Here is a 16,147-nt window from a genome sequence, read left to right on the forward strand (position 1 = left end):
AGATTTAAATTTCTGATGACTCATTGACTTATTGGGCTTAAAGAAGTTCAAATCTGGCAGAATCTTGGTAGAACACCACCACTTTAAAAGTTGAGCCAAAACCTTATTTTTAAAAAGAAACCAACTCAGGAGATAAAGCACAAACCTGTTTCAGGAGTTAAAAATGACATTGCAAATACATAATGTGGCTTTGAGCTACTATAACTTCAACTGTTAAAATAGTTTGTCTGAGTTGAGAGACTGGAAAATGCTGTTTCTGCAGACGATCAGACGGGTATAGGGCTGAGAACCACAATCAAGGAGGAAAGGGTTTTTTTTTCCCCACAGAAGATTTCTATTTGGGTTTTGATTTGACACAGCTATGTCTATAGTTCTGTGCAACTTGGTGACTCTGGTCCCTTGGCTCTTGTTCGAGTTTTGTGGTTGTTTTTTAAATTTTCTAAGAAATAACTCTTTTTGTAAGTGTGACAGGGAGTTTCAAAATCTGATAGTATAGCAGTGTAGATTAAGAACCAGAGAAAGATCTCTTGCATGTCCAGTATACAAATAAGGTAGATCCATTCAGCCTAAAGGTTAAGGTTTATATATGTGTATGTGTGTGTGTGTGTGTGTGTGTGTGTGTGTGTGTGTGTGTATATATATATATATAATCTGTATAGTCTTACCAGATTTAGAGCATCGCCTCTAAGAAGATTTTCTACCAGGATAATAGTCATGGGATACTCATAAGATGTTAAAATGTGCTGGGTGCCACCTACCTGGAGAAGGAATTGCTACATCTTTCTTCTGACCATTTTTCTTCCCCAATTTTAAGCTGTCAGTTCAACTTATTCCAATAATAGGTACAAAGAGTTGCCATTTTGGATAGCACAAGGATGACTTTTTATGTTGAGGGATAGAATCTCTGCATTTCCCTATTTATGTGTATTTAAGTTAAATCTTGATAGTTCATAAAGAAAAATTGACAGTGAAGTCTTGTGCAATCCAAATTCCTTCTGTGCTATTATCTACTCAAGCCTTTGTTTGACTGCTGTGAAGTGAGAGCAGATTTTTCTGAATATACCACCTTTGTTGGAAAGTCAACTTGAATAGCTATGCACAAAGGAAATCCTACCATAAGTGGTAAGCATTTGGAAGCAGATTCAAAACTTCATTATGTACTTTCCACTTAATCAGTTTTTTTTTTTTTAACTTGACATGTTGTAATCTATTGAGTCCACTATTATTTTTCTTCACTGTCTGTTTTGTGGGTTTCCGAAACCAGTTCTGGGTGTACTTTGCATCATGGGGACTCTGAGAGGAGGGAAAGAGCAATCCTTGTTTATGTGGTGTCCATGCATTCTCTAAGAAGGGTTAAACCTTATCAAACCATGTTTCAAATATTTTTAATATGTGCCTATCCATCTACATTAGGTCTTCAGTCTAAAATCTGACTTGGAAGTAGTGTTCATTAAATTTGTATTCTTATTACTATCTTAGGGATAGTGATATCCCTAATCTGCTGCAGAAAAACAGTTTGGGAATTGTTTTCTATGGATAGATGCTAAATTTTAAGGAGTATATTGAATCTCTAAAGTATAGATGACAGTTTCACCTGGAAGTCTCAAGTAACTGCTTATAATATTTATCTTTATAGACTTCTTAGAAAGCATTTCTAGTGTTCGAAGTGTCAAGGCATTCCAACATGAGGAAAACACCAAAGGCAGAACAGGACATCTACACTCAGCCTGTTAAAATTTGAAAGCTTTTCCCCCCCAAGAGTCTAAAATTGGCTGTGGGCAATTTTTTTTCCCTAGGAAAAAACCTATAAAGTGTGTCTTTGCAATGAAACTATTATACACTACCTTTGTGACAAAAGATAAGTAAATAAAATCAAGTTTAAAGCATTTGAAAGATATCAAAGGGGCAGAGCTCTAAAATTCAATGTACTATAACCCATGCATCTTCTTTTCAGAGAAAATTATAATTGCAAAAAGTATATCCTGTGCTTGAAAGTACATCATGTAATATTTTGCACCATTTTATTTTGAAATTATTTCGAACTTGCAGAAAAAGTTGCAAAAAATAGTAAAAACAAATCCCATATACCTTTCTCCCAATTTTCCCTATTTCACCATATTTGCTTTGATGTCTTTTGTTTCTCTCTTCCTCTTTCCTTCCCTCTTTTTCTGTTGTGCATTATATTTTTCACCTCAGTACTTCAGAGTAAGTTGCAGACATGATGTCCCTTTACCGTAAACATTTTAGTGTGTATTTCCTAAGAACAAGGACATTTTCTTGTGTAACCACAGTACAGTTACCACAATCAGGATATTAACATTCATACAACACAATTATTTAACCTACAGACCGTATTCAAAGTTTGCATGTAATCCTAATAATACAATATAATATAATGATATCCATATTAAATATTTGGAGTCCTAACAAATGACGAAGGCCATATCAGTTTTCCCCTAAAAGTAGTATTTTTTAAAGCAACCGCAAAGATAACAAAACACACTCTGAAGTTTAAAGGTCTTTATAAAATTGGAAAAAGTCTACCATAAATATAGTTTTTAAATTGCAACTGTTTTCTTCAGTATATTTCTTTTTCAAACGATCAGTGAATGTTTGCAGTTGGTAATAAATATTCAAGCACCTTGCACACGTCCTACCAATTCTCTTTGCTGATCTGTACGTGCCTGTGGGATTAGAATAGGAATGCATAATTTAAATATAAATTGCCTGATTTGCATATACAATTAGTCAAGCTACAGCTTTGATCGTAAGCAAAAATTATTGTCCTGTATTACCACTTAGATAGAATTTTAATTCACCTTGAATATTCAAACCAAATTAGACCCTGACTGTATAGTTAGAAGGGCAGTGCTTCCCTGGTGCCCCAAGTCATTTATGATAGGATAATAAAGGCATCTTTTCACCTCCTGGTGAAGAAGGTGCTGCCAGCTCTGTGCAGTGCTCTGTTTTCAGATTTTAAATACATATCTTAAAGCAACCAACAAAGGCTTAACATATTTTAGTTAATATTTCCAGTCTGGATCTTTCCCTGTAATTTAGTTTATAAAATCTAGCAGACAGTAATTACAAATGAATAAACAAACTTCAGAAATAATTCTGGGAAAATGGTGGAGGCTACAAAAGTCACCATGGTTAATTATTAGTGGAGGGCTTTTCATGATCCTCAAGTCATGAACTATGGATGTATGAAATATAACTACAGAAATTTAAGGAACTATAGGAGTACTTGCATCTCTTAACATTTTTTATCTACAGTAAAACATTTTTATTAGGAATCTATGTTTTTAATTAAACAGAACATTTAATTAAGGTGCTTTTCAAGTGAGTGAAACAATTAAGTGAAAACACTTGAATGAAACATGTCATAATTAGTTTTAATAGAGTGTTAATTGGTAGTAGGTTTGCCAAGTTAATAATTACTGCTTATTAAATTTTCAATTAATCATTGTCATTTTGCTTTGAATAAAGATGAAAATTAGATAAACTAATTCAGGGGGAGGATATTTTCCCTTGTTAATTAGAACAGTTAATTTTTTTAAATGGAAATTACTTGTTTTAGTTGTCAATCTTATGTTTTACATTAGTCAAATCTTTGCACCCTTTCCACAGCCAAAAATAAAGAGCTAATTTGACACCTTGCAGGTTTGTAGTCAGGCCTGATTGTTTTGGCCTGCAGTATGATTCAATTATATTTGTCTAGTGCAACAGTTGGTTATGCAAGACTGTTTATATTTGATTCAGTAGATGGACAACAGCTGAAAGTCTGGAAATGAGAAAATGATTTTTTTTTAAATCCCTACCATTTAGTCTATAGAGTCACATGTCCACATTACTCAGGAAATGACAAGAAAAAGAAAAGCTGGATCTTCTGTATGTTTCATCTTCAATTTTCTTTAAAAGGGCTGCATTAAATTAATTTCGTTATTGTGTTGTATCTTTTACTAGCAAAATAACTTTGCATTTACATATGTGTCTGTGTAAAATCTGTTCCCTTCCTCTCTTTCCCTGAAAGCTTTACCCCTGTACTCCCTGTGTTCATATTAACCTATTGCATTGTGGCAAAACACCTTCTTCTTGTGTCTGAATTATCCAGGCAGGATTCTTGTGGTTATTTTCGCCTTTTGTCTACTTAGTCTGGTCTCAGAATCCTTTCTGGGGTACTAGTTTGGTAGAAAAGTTGTAGTGATGCTACAGTAGTTTAAAAGATATTCCCAGGAGTGTAAATTAAAGGAAAAAATCTCACCCTTTGCTCTCTTAAAATGAATTTCCAAAATGTGGTTCTTTAGACAGCCGGAAGAACTGCCCAGTAATTGGGATGAAAGTCATGCGTGTTGTCTAGCATTCTGTGTAACAGCGATCAGTAGCCCAGGTCCCGCGCTAACAAAGAGCTGTTCTCTTGTCCGGTCCGGCCCGCCTGGCACGCAGAGGAGGCGGTCAACGAGGTGAAGCGGCAGGCGATGACCGAGCTGCAGAAGGCCGTGTCCGAGGCCGAGCGGAAAGCGCACGATATGATCACCTCGGAGCGCGCCAAGATGGAGCGCACGGTGGCAGAGGCCAAGCGGCAGGCGGCGGAGGATGCTCTCGCTGTCATCAACCAGCAGGAAGATTCGAGCGAGGTGAGGTGCCGATGGAAGACTCCCTGGGGAGATGCTTCCGTTAATGAGGGCGGGCCTTTTCGATTTCAGGAGATCACAAGTAAAGGCGGATATTGGAGTTGAGACAAACGAATCTTTTGGGGGGGGGGGGAATTGGAGTAGGCTTGGCACTTGTGGAGTTGACCAAGAGCTGATCAAATTTTGTTTTTATTAAAGGCCTAAAAGAACAACTGCCAAAAAAGGTTTTTAATATATTTGGTGGGTAACAGATTAAAGTGAAATTCTTAGAACTTCCTAGCACTATTTAGATTCAGAATTCTGTTGTGTGTGTGTGTGTGTTAGCATATGTGTGTGGTTTCCTTCTAACAGCTGGGATTTAAGAGAGAGACCCTGTGTAAGCTGTGTAGTCTGAAGACATATTGCAGGCCAGGGATCAAAGTCACTTCTTTAACTATTGGTTCTGAAGTCGAATGCTAAACCAACGCTTGCATCAATTAAACATTTCTAAGAGATCTTCTGCACAGTCTGTTTTTGCACATTATTTGTAATAACCATTATGATGGTCATTTCATACCATAACATCACTGCCAGAGGTAATATTATTTAGTGTTATTACAGTATATTTAAAACACATAAACACGTAGCCTAAATGGCGGAAGGATCTGGGAAGTAACTAAAACACAGTGTCTAACAGAATGCCTTTCAACAGAGACTAAAGTCAGAGCAACAGGGTAACACTCTGCATTAACACAGCACCACAATCCCCAAACCAAAGGACCCTTAGATAAGGACTACAGTTAACTAGTTACACCATGCTGAACTAGCAACAGCATAGGCTGATAAATCAACGGTCCACTAAAACACATATCTACAATTTGTGAAGGAGAGTAAGAATTTAATTTGTACCAGGCTTGTCTGTAGATGAAAGGCCCTGTGGGAATTATTCGATATCCAGAGTTTCTATTTAATGTGTAGCAGATGAATAACAAGGGGACAAAAGCAATTGATTTTCAACATTTGAAAGTTTCTCGGGAAAAGAGGGACAAAGGGAAGTATATCTGCCCTTTAACTGCAGACTTTTCCATTGTTGAATTAAACTAGACATAAATTCAATTTTACTGGCATCTTATGGCTAAGATATTTAAAGACTTTGTTTTGTGTTTTTTGAAAGAAAACAAATTTTATTAGCATCTTTTGGACAGAATTTGTCCTGCTCTATTCAAGTTAGTAATACTGTGAGGCACAGTTGTTGCCATCATTAAAACATTATCACTTTCATATGAACGTTTTAGGGCTGTTATGCATGTTAAGAGTATTTTATAGGTCACTAAATTCTAAAGATAAATATCTTGGAGAAATTGATAATTAAGTCTTTATATTTGGCTAATAATGCTGTATTTCTTTAGTATCTATAAGCTGTGTACCTTTATTTCTAATATCCAGAAAAATATATGAGCTTACACTGGTATTGAGCATTATAAAAATATGGTGTATCGAGCAGTAACTAGAAATAGTAGATAGGATGAAATAACCTAGATATGAGTGATCTTCTAAAGTAACTGTTTTCTTTCTTTCTTTTTGGGTATCTTGAAAAACTGATCTTTAATAGCACTACCCTTATCTTCGGTGACATTTCTCAAGGATTTTAAAGTAGACTATGCTAGGAGGAAAGGTTTGGGAGCCAGAGAGCCACATTTAATTCCTGGCTCCATCTATTATAATTCTGTGATTTCAAGAAAACCACTAAACCTCTAAAAGCTTTGGTTTTCTCATCTCATACGGTGGCTAGAACCTTGAGATGTAATCATTTTATCATGTTGCAGGTGAGGAAGCTCACATGGCTAGTCATGCAGCTAGGGGTTGGCAGGATCCACGCTGGAGCTCTCAGCATGCTGTCAGTCCTTACGTTGTTCCAGAACAATGAAATAAGCATCATGAAGGTCATTTTTGGATACAGATTTTAAAACTGTACCCTATGGACATTTTTTAAAAAATCAGGTTTGCAACCTGCCCAGGGCAGTTCGTTATTTGATACATATTACTCTAAATTATATCCATTTATTTATTTATTCTGTCAAGAGCAAATTATTCTATGCGGGGACAGCACTAGACACTGAAGATACAGTGGTTCCTACCTTCTTGTTCACTATAATTCATTAGAAGAGTCAGATCACTAAATTATGAGTCTTAGTAGAGTTTAGTGCAAAGGCTTCTGGGAAAAATTTTGTTTCATCTGATACTTAAGGATAATCAGGAGCTGTTCAGCAGCAACCTTCCACCCACCTCCCACCCCACCCCCACATTGCCTCATCACTGCTTTTTTGGTCCATGCGCACGTCAGTGCCTTCGTGCAGGGAAGATGGGAAGGCAAGCTTTGCTAGGCTTTGCAAACAAGATGACTATGTGGCTGGTGAGTGTTTTGGAAGGATCACTCAGGCTGCAGTGTGGAGAGAGATGAGAGGAAATGAAAAGGAGGGACCGATCTGTTTCAGGATACAGATGAGGAGGAAGATGGTTGGATGAAGATGGTTGGCAGTGGTGCTGGGGGTGGAGAAAATTGAACCCGTGAGATAAAATGGGCAGGATTTGGGCTTCCCTGGTGGCGCAGTGGTTGGGAGTCCACCTGCTGATGCAGGGGACACAGGTTCGTGCCCCGGTCCGGGAGGATCCCACATGCCGCGGAGCGGCTGGGCCCGTGAGCCATGGCCGCTGAGCCTGCGCGTCCGGAGCCTGTGCTCCGCAACGGGAGAGGCCACAACAGTGAGAGGCCCGCGTACCGCAAAAAAAAAAAAAAAAGGGCAGGATTTGATGATTGGCCAGCTGACAAGGAAGGGAGAGAGTTGTGGTTTTTCAGTAGACATGCAGAGTTTGGGGTGTACACATCAGGTGATCTTCCTTAAGCATTGAACCTTTACAAACTTACTGGCTTTGATCTGCCCAGCGGTTTTTTGTGAAAGGTAACCTTTCTTCATTTTTTTTTTTTTGTGCATAAACAACAAAAGTTAAAACATTTTAAGAAGTTCAAATCAATTATTTAATTCAACTAGACAGACAGATTTCCTCTGTAGATTGGAAAGGGCAGTTAGAGCACAAAGGCCTAAATAGTTTATGCTGTCTAATGTGAAAACCAGGAGGTTGATCCTCAGCCCAGGTGCCTGCCTCTCAGGCCACTTCTTTAGTAGCTACACGGCAGTACACTCGACTTCTTCAGGATATTCCCATCCAGTTCTCTAATTTCACTTTGGTTTATAGACTAATAATCATTATTACTAACCGTTAGAATGACACTGGACTGCTTAGGCAGACACAAGCAAATGACATTTTCTGTACTTTCTCTTTTAACGTGTATTACATATTTCATCAAGAATGTAATGCTAGCATTAGCATAAATCAAAAGAAAGGAAATTCAGTGAATCTGGCTATCTTCAACCATTTTAATTTTTTCTATATTCATTTCTGGTTCCTATCTGTAAACATATAGAGTCTTTTTTTCCAGTGAATATTGTTAGATTTGGACTATTTCAAAAGGAACCTGCCACAGCTTTTCTTTGAGATCTGTAACTTGTTCTGGCTTAGGGGATCAAAGCACATGGCTGGAATTGAGCCTCGAACAGAGAGCAAATAGTTGTGCTGTTCCAATAGTTAGTTTCGAGTTTAAGCCACTAAAGTGATATTTTCCCCCAGATTGAAACAGTCTTTATTCATTATTCCTAGATAGGTGCAGAAGTGCACACGCTTATATTGGGTGGTTTTGTGGCACTTAAGCAGAAACACTGACTGAACCTTTAAACTTTGTTTCCAGAACCTGCTGAGCCCTAATAGTGGGAACAGGTCACTCTGACAGGTTCATCTTCATTACCCCCTCTAGAATTAATAGAGCCATCCCCAGTGGATCCTGTGCAGTGCGGCCCAGACTCTGGGGATGGACTAAGTGGACTCAGTAGGAGGTAGTCACCACACAGTTACTACACACAGTCTCCCAGCATGGCTCCCATTAAAGCCTCACAATCTGATCAGACCTGTCGATCCCCAGAAGAACTTGGAGCTCTCACAGTATGAGCTGATTCTATGTTACCTAAGATTTTTGCTTATTTGTTTCATTTATTAAAAGACCAGCTGTCTGAATCCATAGATGTTCATGGTGTATTGGATGGTCTGGAATGACATGGAGTGGTTCACCTCTTGGAACTTTGGTTTTTCTCATCTATAAAACTGGGATAATGTTTATAACTCACTTTGCAAGGTGGTTGAGAGGTACAAATAAGATGAGTAGAAGTCTTTTATAAACAAGTCACCTTATAAAGAGCAGTGTGAGTATGTAAGAGAGAGAAAAAATAAAAAACAAGAAGCTATTCTAACAGGAAGGGCAGGGAAGGAATAGTAACCGTGAGATTGGAAAGGAAGGGAGACCATGGGGGAAGCAGGGTCTGTAGGGTTTGGCACGGAGAGGTTTCAGGGAAGTTTCCAATGAGATGACAAAGTCGTTGGCCTGAGCGTTGCCAGTGACTGAAAAGGACCACACCAGAGTCAGGTTTAGGGATTACTGACTTGGGTGACAGAGGAGCATCCTGGTGGTGCTACAGAACAGGCAATTGAAAATAAGAGACAGCAGCTCAGGAAAGAAATGAAGGCTGGAGGAAGGTTTGAGAGTCATTTTCTTACAGCTAATGGCTTAAGACCATGACTGCCAAGGTAGACTGTAGGAAGGAAAGGATATTTCTTTTCTTTATGCCAACTTCCCTCCTTGCCAAGTATTTAGGGGAAAATGAAAAACTAGAAGAGGAAGAGGTTATAGTATAAGAAACAGAATTTTATTATCTTGAAACCAAAGTTAGAGGGACTTTCAATAAGGGAAGTTTTTTTTTAAAAAGGAGGAATGGGGAAAAGGTCAGTAGTGGTAAATCTTCAGAAGGTCTGAGGGCAGCGAGGAAGGAGAAAAAGTAACTGGCTACTAATGACGTATAAGTGGAAGTAAGCTCATGTTCTGTCTGTGTAGCTGTCAATGCCTATCAAGGGAGGCACAGGGCCACGAGCTTTCTAATTGTAAAGGTTGTGCCGTGCAGAGATGGTATGTAGTCTCGTTTGCTTTCAGCCAGTGCCAAGAGGAGGAGGTGGTGTTAGTTCCTGCCGTTTATTCGGGACCCACCGAACATCAGGACACTTTAGTTAGCACTGACATAATCCTGAATAACCCAATCGTTATGATTCCTACTTTATAGGTACTGTCACTCTACGAGGTTAAGTAACTTGCCTGTAGTTCTGAATCCACTAAGTGATATAGTTGGAAGTGAAAAACCAAGAAAGGGTGACTGGAGCCACTGAAAATCGGAAGCCATTTCTATTACACACCATGATACCTTGTCTTTGGTGTTCCAACTTCCTGGTTCAACCTCTGTCTACTTTCAGGGTTGAAGTGCCCTCCTAACCTTATTCCTGCCAAAACAGGCTATAAGAAAGATCTGAAATAGACAAAGCGTGGCATTTTGGAAAGAGTATTTGGTTTGCAGTGCAAAGACCTGAGTGAATCAAACCTTACCTATGTAATTTCATATCTAGGCAAATCATTTACTATAAATTTATTTACATTTTGAGAATTTTAATTATAATCATTCTACTTTATTCATTGAACATCACTTGCGTGCAAAGGTTTTTCTGGAGAATTATAGGTGTGTGAGACCTGGAGAAACTTTTTAGGAGAAAACGTTTTGTTTCTGGTAAAAGGAATTTCCAACAGTAAGAACCAGAAAGGATATTATTTTGCTGGTAGGACAGAAAGACCATTCTCTCTGTATCTAAAATAACAAGATGAAGGAAATAATTTTGTTCTTAGGGACAAAAAAGAATTGCTGATATGAAACAAGTATCAACAATCTTTGACATGCAGCTTTGGCACCCAAAGCTTCAACTCATCATTTCCATTTCCCTATGTAGTACCAGTACATTTAGAAAAGGGAGGGTTGTGTTCTGCCTCCTATTTTTCATCTGAGTCCTAGCCTAATTTTGGCCAATTGCTGATTCCCATAATAGGGAGGAAAACATTCCTTATGCTGAAAAGGGAATAATATTATCACAAATAAAGGGAGACTATAAAGTGCCATGGGCTTTGGGAATGAAATTTGCTATGACATGGTATTCTCGAGACTTCTGTACTATTTTGGTAATTCAGTCACCAGCATCATTGCTTAGAGTACTGAAAGGGAAGCTCAGTTATATGAAAAATGAATGAATGAATGAATGAAAGAAAGAAGCAACTATCAGGTAATACTAGCCTGAATATGAAAAGCACAAATTGAAAAATATAAAATTAGATTAAGCCATTGACCACCTTAATCCCTGCCCTACAGTTACACCCCTGGGTATCATACACAATTTGCAGTTTCCACCTTTGTGTATGGCAGAAAGCTTAGAAACTTAAAATGGTTAAAATTAGAGTACTCATAAGATTCTGCACATTGCACAGTTCCCAGAAGTGATGGTTGAGAGGCCAACTGCCAGTGGTCAGACATCAGTCTTACAGGTATGGATTAGTTAACAGGAAATTTGGTAGAGCCACCCAGGAGAAATTAATAGAAATTGCTGTGTCTGTCTTCTAATGAACTTTTAAAAAGGAATATGCACTTTGGGGATTTCCATTGGTTGAACACTTGAGCTAAAGTTCCCTATACATTCATGGCAATGCAATGTCAACAGCAATAAAAATATGCAGGTTTTTTCCCACCAGCTCATTTGAATTGCTCTTTGTTGCACCTTCCTAAAGTCAAAGGTGGTTTTTGTCTCAGTGGTGGGTGGTAAATGAATGGGATTGAACAACTTCGGAGTGGGACTGGAGGTAAAACTAGCCAGAGCCCTTGAATCCTGGGTCAGAATCCAGAAATGCTAGGCAAAAAGGCTCCATTCCCAGCAGCTTCATAATCCAAAACATCTGTTTCTATATTTGGCACAATTCCACTTTTTTATTTGTAAAATTGTTCCCATCTTTGAAAACACTTTAAAAAATAAAGAAGTCCCCATTCTGTCTCCTCTTTCCATTCCCCAACACATGCATTTGTAATTACCTGGTTTAGTCTGTGTGTTTAATCAACTTAAATTGAGAAGGTTGCCTACATCTGATTTCAATCTGAAGGAGCCATTGAGAACTGGGCAGTTACTGCCTTGTGTCTGCCAAGATGTGCCTCTGCCAGAAAGCGGATAGGACTCACACCAGGGTATTTCCTAAAGAAGCCACTTAACTCAGATTAGATGTTTAATTTCCTTAAAATATTGTTTTGGATCTGGGTCTGTGTTCTCTAATTGGGATTTTCTGATGTTATTTAGGAATTTCACTTATTTCTGAGTTTGTTCCAGGATCCAGCTGGCATTATTCTAAATGCCTAAAGCTCAAGGAAGTAAACTTTCCTGAGTGATGAGTGTCATACCTCGCTGCTCTGGAGGATGGGCCAGGCCCATGTTTGTTCAGGCCTTTGTGGAACCATTGTCCTTGCAATAAGATTGAATTAATTTTGAGAAAGAAGGGCTTCTAATTTTGGTAATGAAGCCTCTGATCAGAGGTACATATTTTTTGGGATATTTTCCTGGCTAAATTAAAGGGAAGTAGGAAAAAAAAATTACTTTGTTCTGGTACTATTAATTTTAATTCCATTTTTATTTATGATATTAACATATAAATCAAGCTAGATTTCTTCAGCTGTGTTCACTGAAAACACCTTCCACTGGCCAGAGTTTGTGATCTTAAAGTTTTAATTTTTTTTCCCTTCATGGGCCATAATTTCGGAATGATAAAGAAATATGAACATAGGGCTGAGTTCTTTCTAAAAGTTTTAAGCTGTAGTTCTTGAGTTTTTAGGCTTCCAGCACTTGAAAGACTCTAGGAGCTCCTTTAGTTTTTAGCCAAATTAGAATGAGTACTAAAAATTGCTTTGCATATTTTGCACAGTGGTGAAGCTGTACACAGACCAGGGTGATGGGCTGACATTTCACTGGGGCATTTTTAATAGGCTTATGAGCCCACCTTAAGCCACACAGCCAACATGCTGAAAGCAAAATAATTGCAGGGAACATAGTGGGGAGATTTTTAATATCCATATATATCAGGGCTTTAAAAAAGGTATTTTAACTGCGACACAGCTACATACTATCAGCTGGTTGGGGTTACCAGATTACAGTCGGAAGTTTGTTTTGCAAGAAAATAAAACCAAGGAAGATACAGGATAAAAGGATTAATGTCAAAAACTAAGATCACTTGCTATAACATTTCACAATGGGGATGGTCTTGCCAAAGGAAACACAAACGTTTCAAGTTGGCTTTCTGGGGTTCCCCCTTCTCCTGGAAGGGTCCTTAGGGCACTGTCATTGTTAGTCTCCTCCCTGACACTCCCTCATTCCCCAGGATCTGTCCCATTTAGGGGTTCTTCCATCTCTAGTATGTCTGTCCCCAGATTCACAATGTGTTTTATCTCAGAGGCAGCCTCATTTCTGCTTTTCTCACTTCTTGGAAAGCACCAGTGGAGATTGGCAGTAGGCTTGCTAGGGTCCTAAAACTTCACAAATATTTATTGAGCACCTACTATATATATCAGGCACTGTTGTGGGTGCTTAAAATATATCAGGGAAAAAACAAACCAAGGATCCAATCTCCAGGGAGCTGAAGTAAAGGGGATTGTTTCGAGACTTTCCTACCATTTGGTTGTCAGGTACAGTGAATAACTGATTGCAGTGGGAAGAGCTAAACACATGCCCTACTTTTTCTGGTCTGTGGTAGAGCAGAGGATAGAATCCTCTATCTAGTCCATTATATTCCTTTGAATCTAATAGAGCATCCTCATAGTCCCTTTGTGTTAGTGTCTTGAAGGAAGAAGCTTCTGCCAGGAGTGCTATCTTTGAGTCTTTCCATGGTGGTAGTCGTATTAGAAAGGAGAAAATTTAGATGTCGCAGTTGTTAGTAGGGGTGAACAGAGAATTTAGATGTGAAGATAACTAAACCTAAAGGGAAGGGGTTTTATAGTACAAATGGAAAAGAGCCTCAACCAGTTTGTCTAGAAGTCATAATAGTTTTTGGCAGAAAAGTCTGGGCAGTTACACCAAAACCTGCATCTTCAGGGTGTTTAGTGTGTGTACACATACACACCTGGATTTTTCATTCTTATAGTTCTGAAAAATAAGGGGGTAGTGCTGCCTAGCATATTTCCTTGGACTTTAGCCTGGTCAATGTAATAATTTGGGATTTCACTTTCTTCTGCCTTCTCCAATAGAGTTGCTGGAATTGTGGCCGTAAAGCGAGTGAAACCTGCAGCGGCTGTAACACAGCCCGATACTGTGGCTCGTTTTGCCAGCACAAAGACTGGGAGAAGCACCACCACATCTGTGGACAGACCCTGCAAGCCCAGCAGCAGGGGGATACGCCTGCTGTCAGCTCCTCCGTCACGCCTAACAGCGGGGCCGGGAGCCCGATGGACACACCACCAGCAGCCACCCCGAGGTCGACCACCCCGGGGACCCCTTCCACCATAGAGACAACCCCTCGCTAGATGTGCACTCAGAACTGTCAGAGGAAAGACAACACAACCAACGTGAAACCAATTCCTCATCCTCAGATGCTCAAAGTTGTTTTTTGTTTGTTTGTTTGTTTATAGATGGACTATCCTGGTTCAGTACTTCAGCAAGAGAGAACCTAACTGTATCTTGAGGTGTTAGTAAAACAGAGGGCCAGTAACGGGTCGTAATGACTTACTGTGGATAACAAAGATTTCTTTTCCTTAGAGAACTGAAAAGAGAGCAGAAAATATAACATGAAATGATAGATTTGACCTCCTCCTTGTTATTTTCCAGTAGCTGGGATTTTAAACTAGATGACCTCATTAACCGATGCTTTACCAAACAGCAAACCAAGAGATTGCTAATTGCTGTTGAAAGCAAAAATGCTAACATTAAAAGTCACAATGTTCTTTATATACAATAATGGAAAAAAAGAGGAAAACCCTCAAGGGCATGAGCATTGGCTACAGCAGTAGACATTTTAACAAGAAGATGAATGGCGTCCGTGGGTTGCTAACTGAACTTTGAAGACCCGCCACAAAACGCGCAGATGTGTAGCATATTGGAAGGAGACACAGATGTTCGGTTTTTTTCCTGTTTCTGAAAAGAAATAATATCCAGGTCAACAGAAGGAAAAATGAAAGATGATTTGCAGTGGGATATGTGAATACAGCAGCAAGAAAAAAATGCCATAACATAAAAGGCTCCTTTATATATATAAACACATACACAGAAGTAAGAGACTCAGCCTGCAGTTGTTAGCATCCTGGCAGCTTTGACACCAGCCAGCTGCCCTAAACAGCCCTCAACGTTTCTTCACTTTTTCAAGGTTCCACAGAGCAAGACATTGGGTCTATTCCAGCTCATTCATTTTATATTGAAAAATAATTTTTAAAAATGATGGCTCCAGCTCCAGCCCCTTTCTAAATTTTTTCAACCCTACCCTGTTTGGATTTTTAATTAAAAACTAGTAGTTCTCTTGGTGTTAAAACACTTCTGTCCTGTGAGGTTTCCCAATGGTGTTTTTCTTGTAAACGTGCTGGACGACTGTGAAGACGCGTTGTAGTTTAACCACGTGCCCACATTTAGTCTCTTTATTCCTAGTTGGTGAGAAACCTGTATCTTTCTATGCTGCTTTTATATCTGTATGTATTAGTGGTATTTCTCTAGTAGTTCAAAAAAAAAAAAAAGAAAAAAGGAAAAAAAAGACTTTTTTTGGTTGTCCTCAAGAAAAGAAAGAAAAAGGCTATCTTTCGGAGCTGCTATTTCATTCTCTTATAGAATTTTTTTTTTTCCTGAAAACCAGCATGCTTCACGGAATGCTAACATATTGGTGTTTTTGTAAGAGGGATGTACATAAATGTATTTTGCACTGTCACAATGACTCCCTAGGCATGCTTTTTTTTTTTTTTTTGAGCAAACTCTTTTTAAATATGCTAGAGCCATTTCACCAAGTTTAGCTGTAGCATAGAGTAGTAGTGGAATTTTTCTTTTTTCTTTTTTTCATTGAAAAATCATTATTAGGGACTTTAAAAAATAACAAGATATCCTACTTTAAAAAAAAAAGACAGTGCATGCGTATTGCTGTAAGGTTGTTTAAGTATTTCTAATTTTACAAAAAAAAAAAAAAAAAAGATAAATCATTAGAGCTCCAAATGCTGAGGTGTAGACTGACAGCTTTAACACTGCTGAATGCCAGGTTATACAGTATTCTTAAAAAAAGGGAAGTCAGCCAAAGACTGATCTGATGGACCAAAATTGGAATTTTGAAAAGCACCAGTACTACTTTCCAAAATGATCAGCAGGTTAAACATGTTCAGCAAGGTATAGTGTGAATCCATTAACCCTTCGTCGTCCAGGGTCCAGACCAGAACTACTTGTTAGTTTTGAAAACAGTAGCCCAGAATGTGGTTATGTGCTTTAGGGAAAGTCAGCAGTGCTGCAGGCTGTGTAGACAACCAAAGTTTTCAAGGCTGGGAAGACACTTCTCCACATACATA

At 38.6% G+C, this 16,147-nt stretch overlaps 1 protein-coding gene across 1 annotated transcript in view; it reads left to right on the forward strand.

Moving 5' to 3' along the window:
* RUNX1T1 (RUNX1 partner transcriptional co-repressor 1) overlaps positions 1–15,788 on the forward strand; it is a 128,082-nt gene extending 112,294 nt beyond the window's left edge. Inside the window, 2 exon segments of the mRNA XM_067711798.1 lie at positions 4,447–4,637; positions 13,865–15,788. Of these exon segments, the coding sequence (XP_067567899.1) occupies positions 4,447–4,637; positions 13,865–14,140 (467 nt within the window). The 3' untranslated portion in view covers positions 14,141–15,788.
* Positions 15,789–16,147: the final 359 nt, after the last annotated feature.

This window comes from Pseudorca crassidens, chromosome 17 (genome assembly GCF_039906515.1).
Source record: "Pseudorca crassidens isolate mPseCra1 chromosome 17, mPseCra1.hap1, whole genome shotgun sequence".
In the NCBI taxonomy this organism is placed as follows: domain Eukaryota; kingdom Metazoa; phylum Chordata; class Mammalia; order Artiodactyla; family Delphinidae; genus Pseudorca; species Pseudorca crassidens.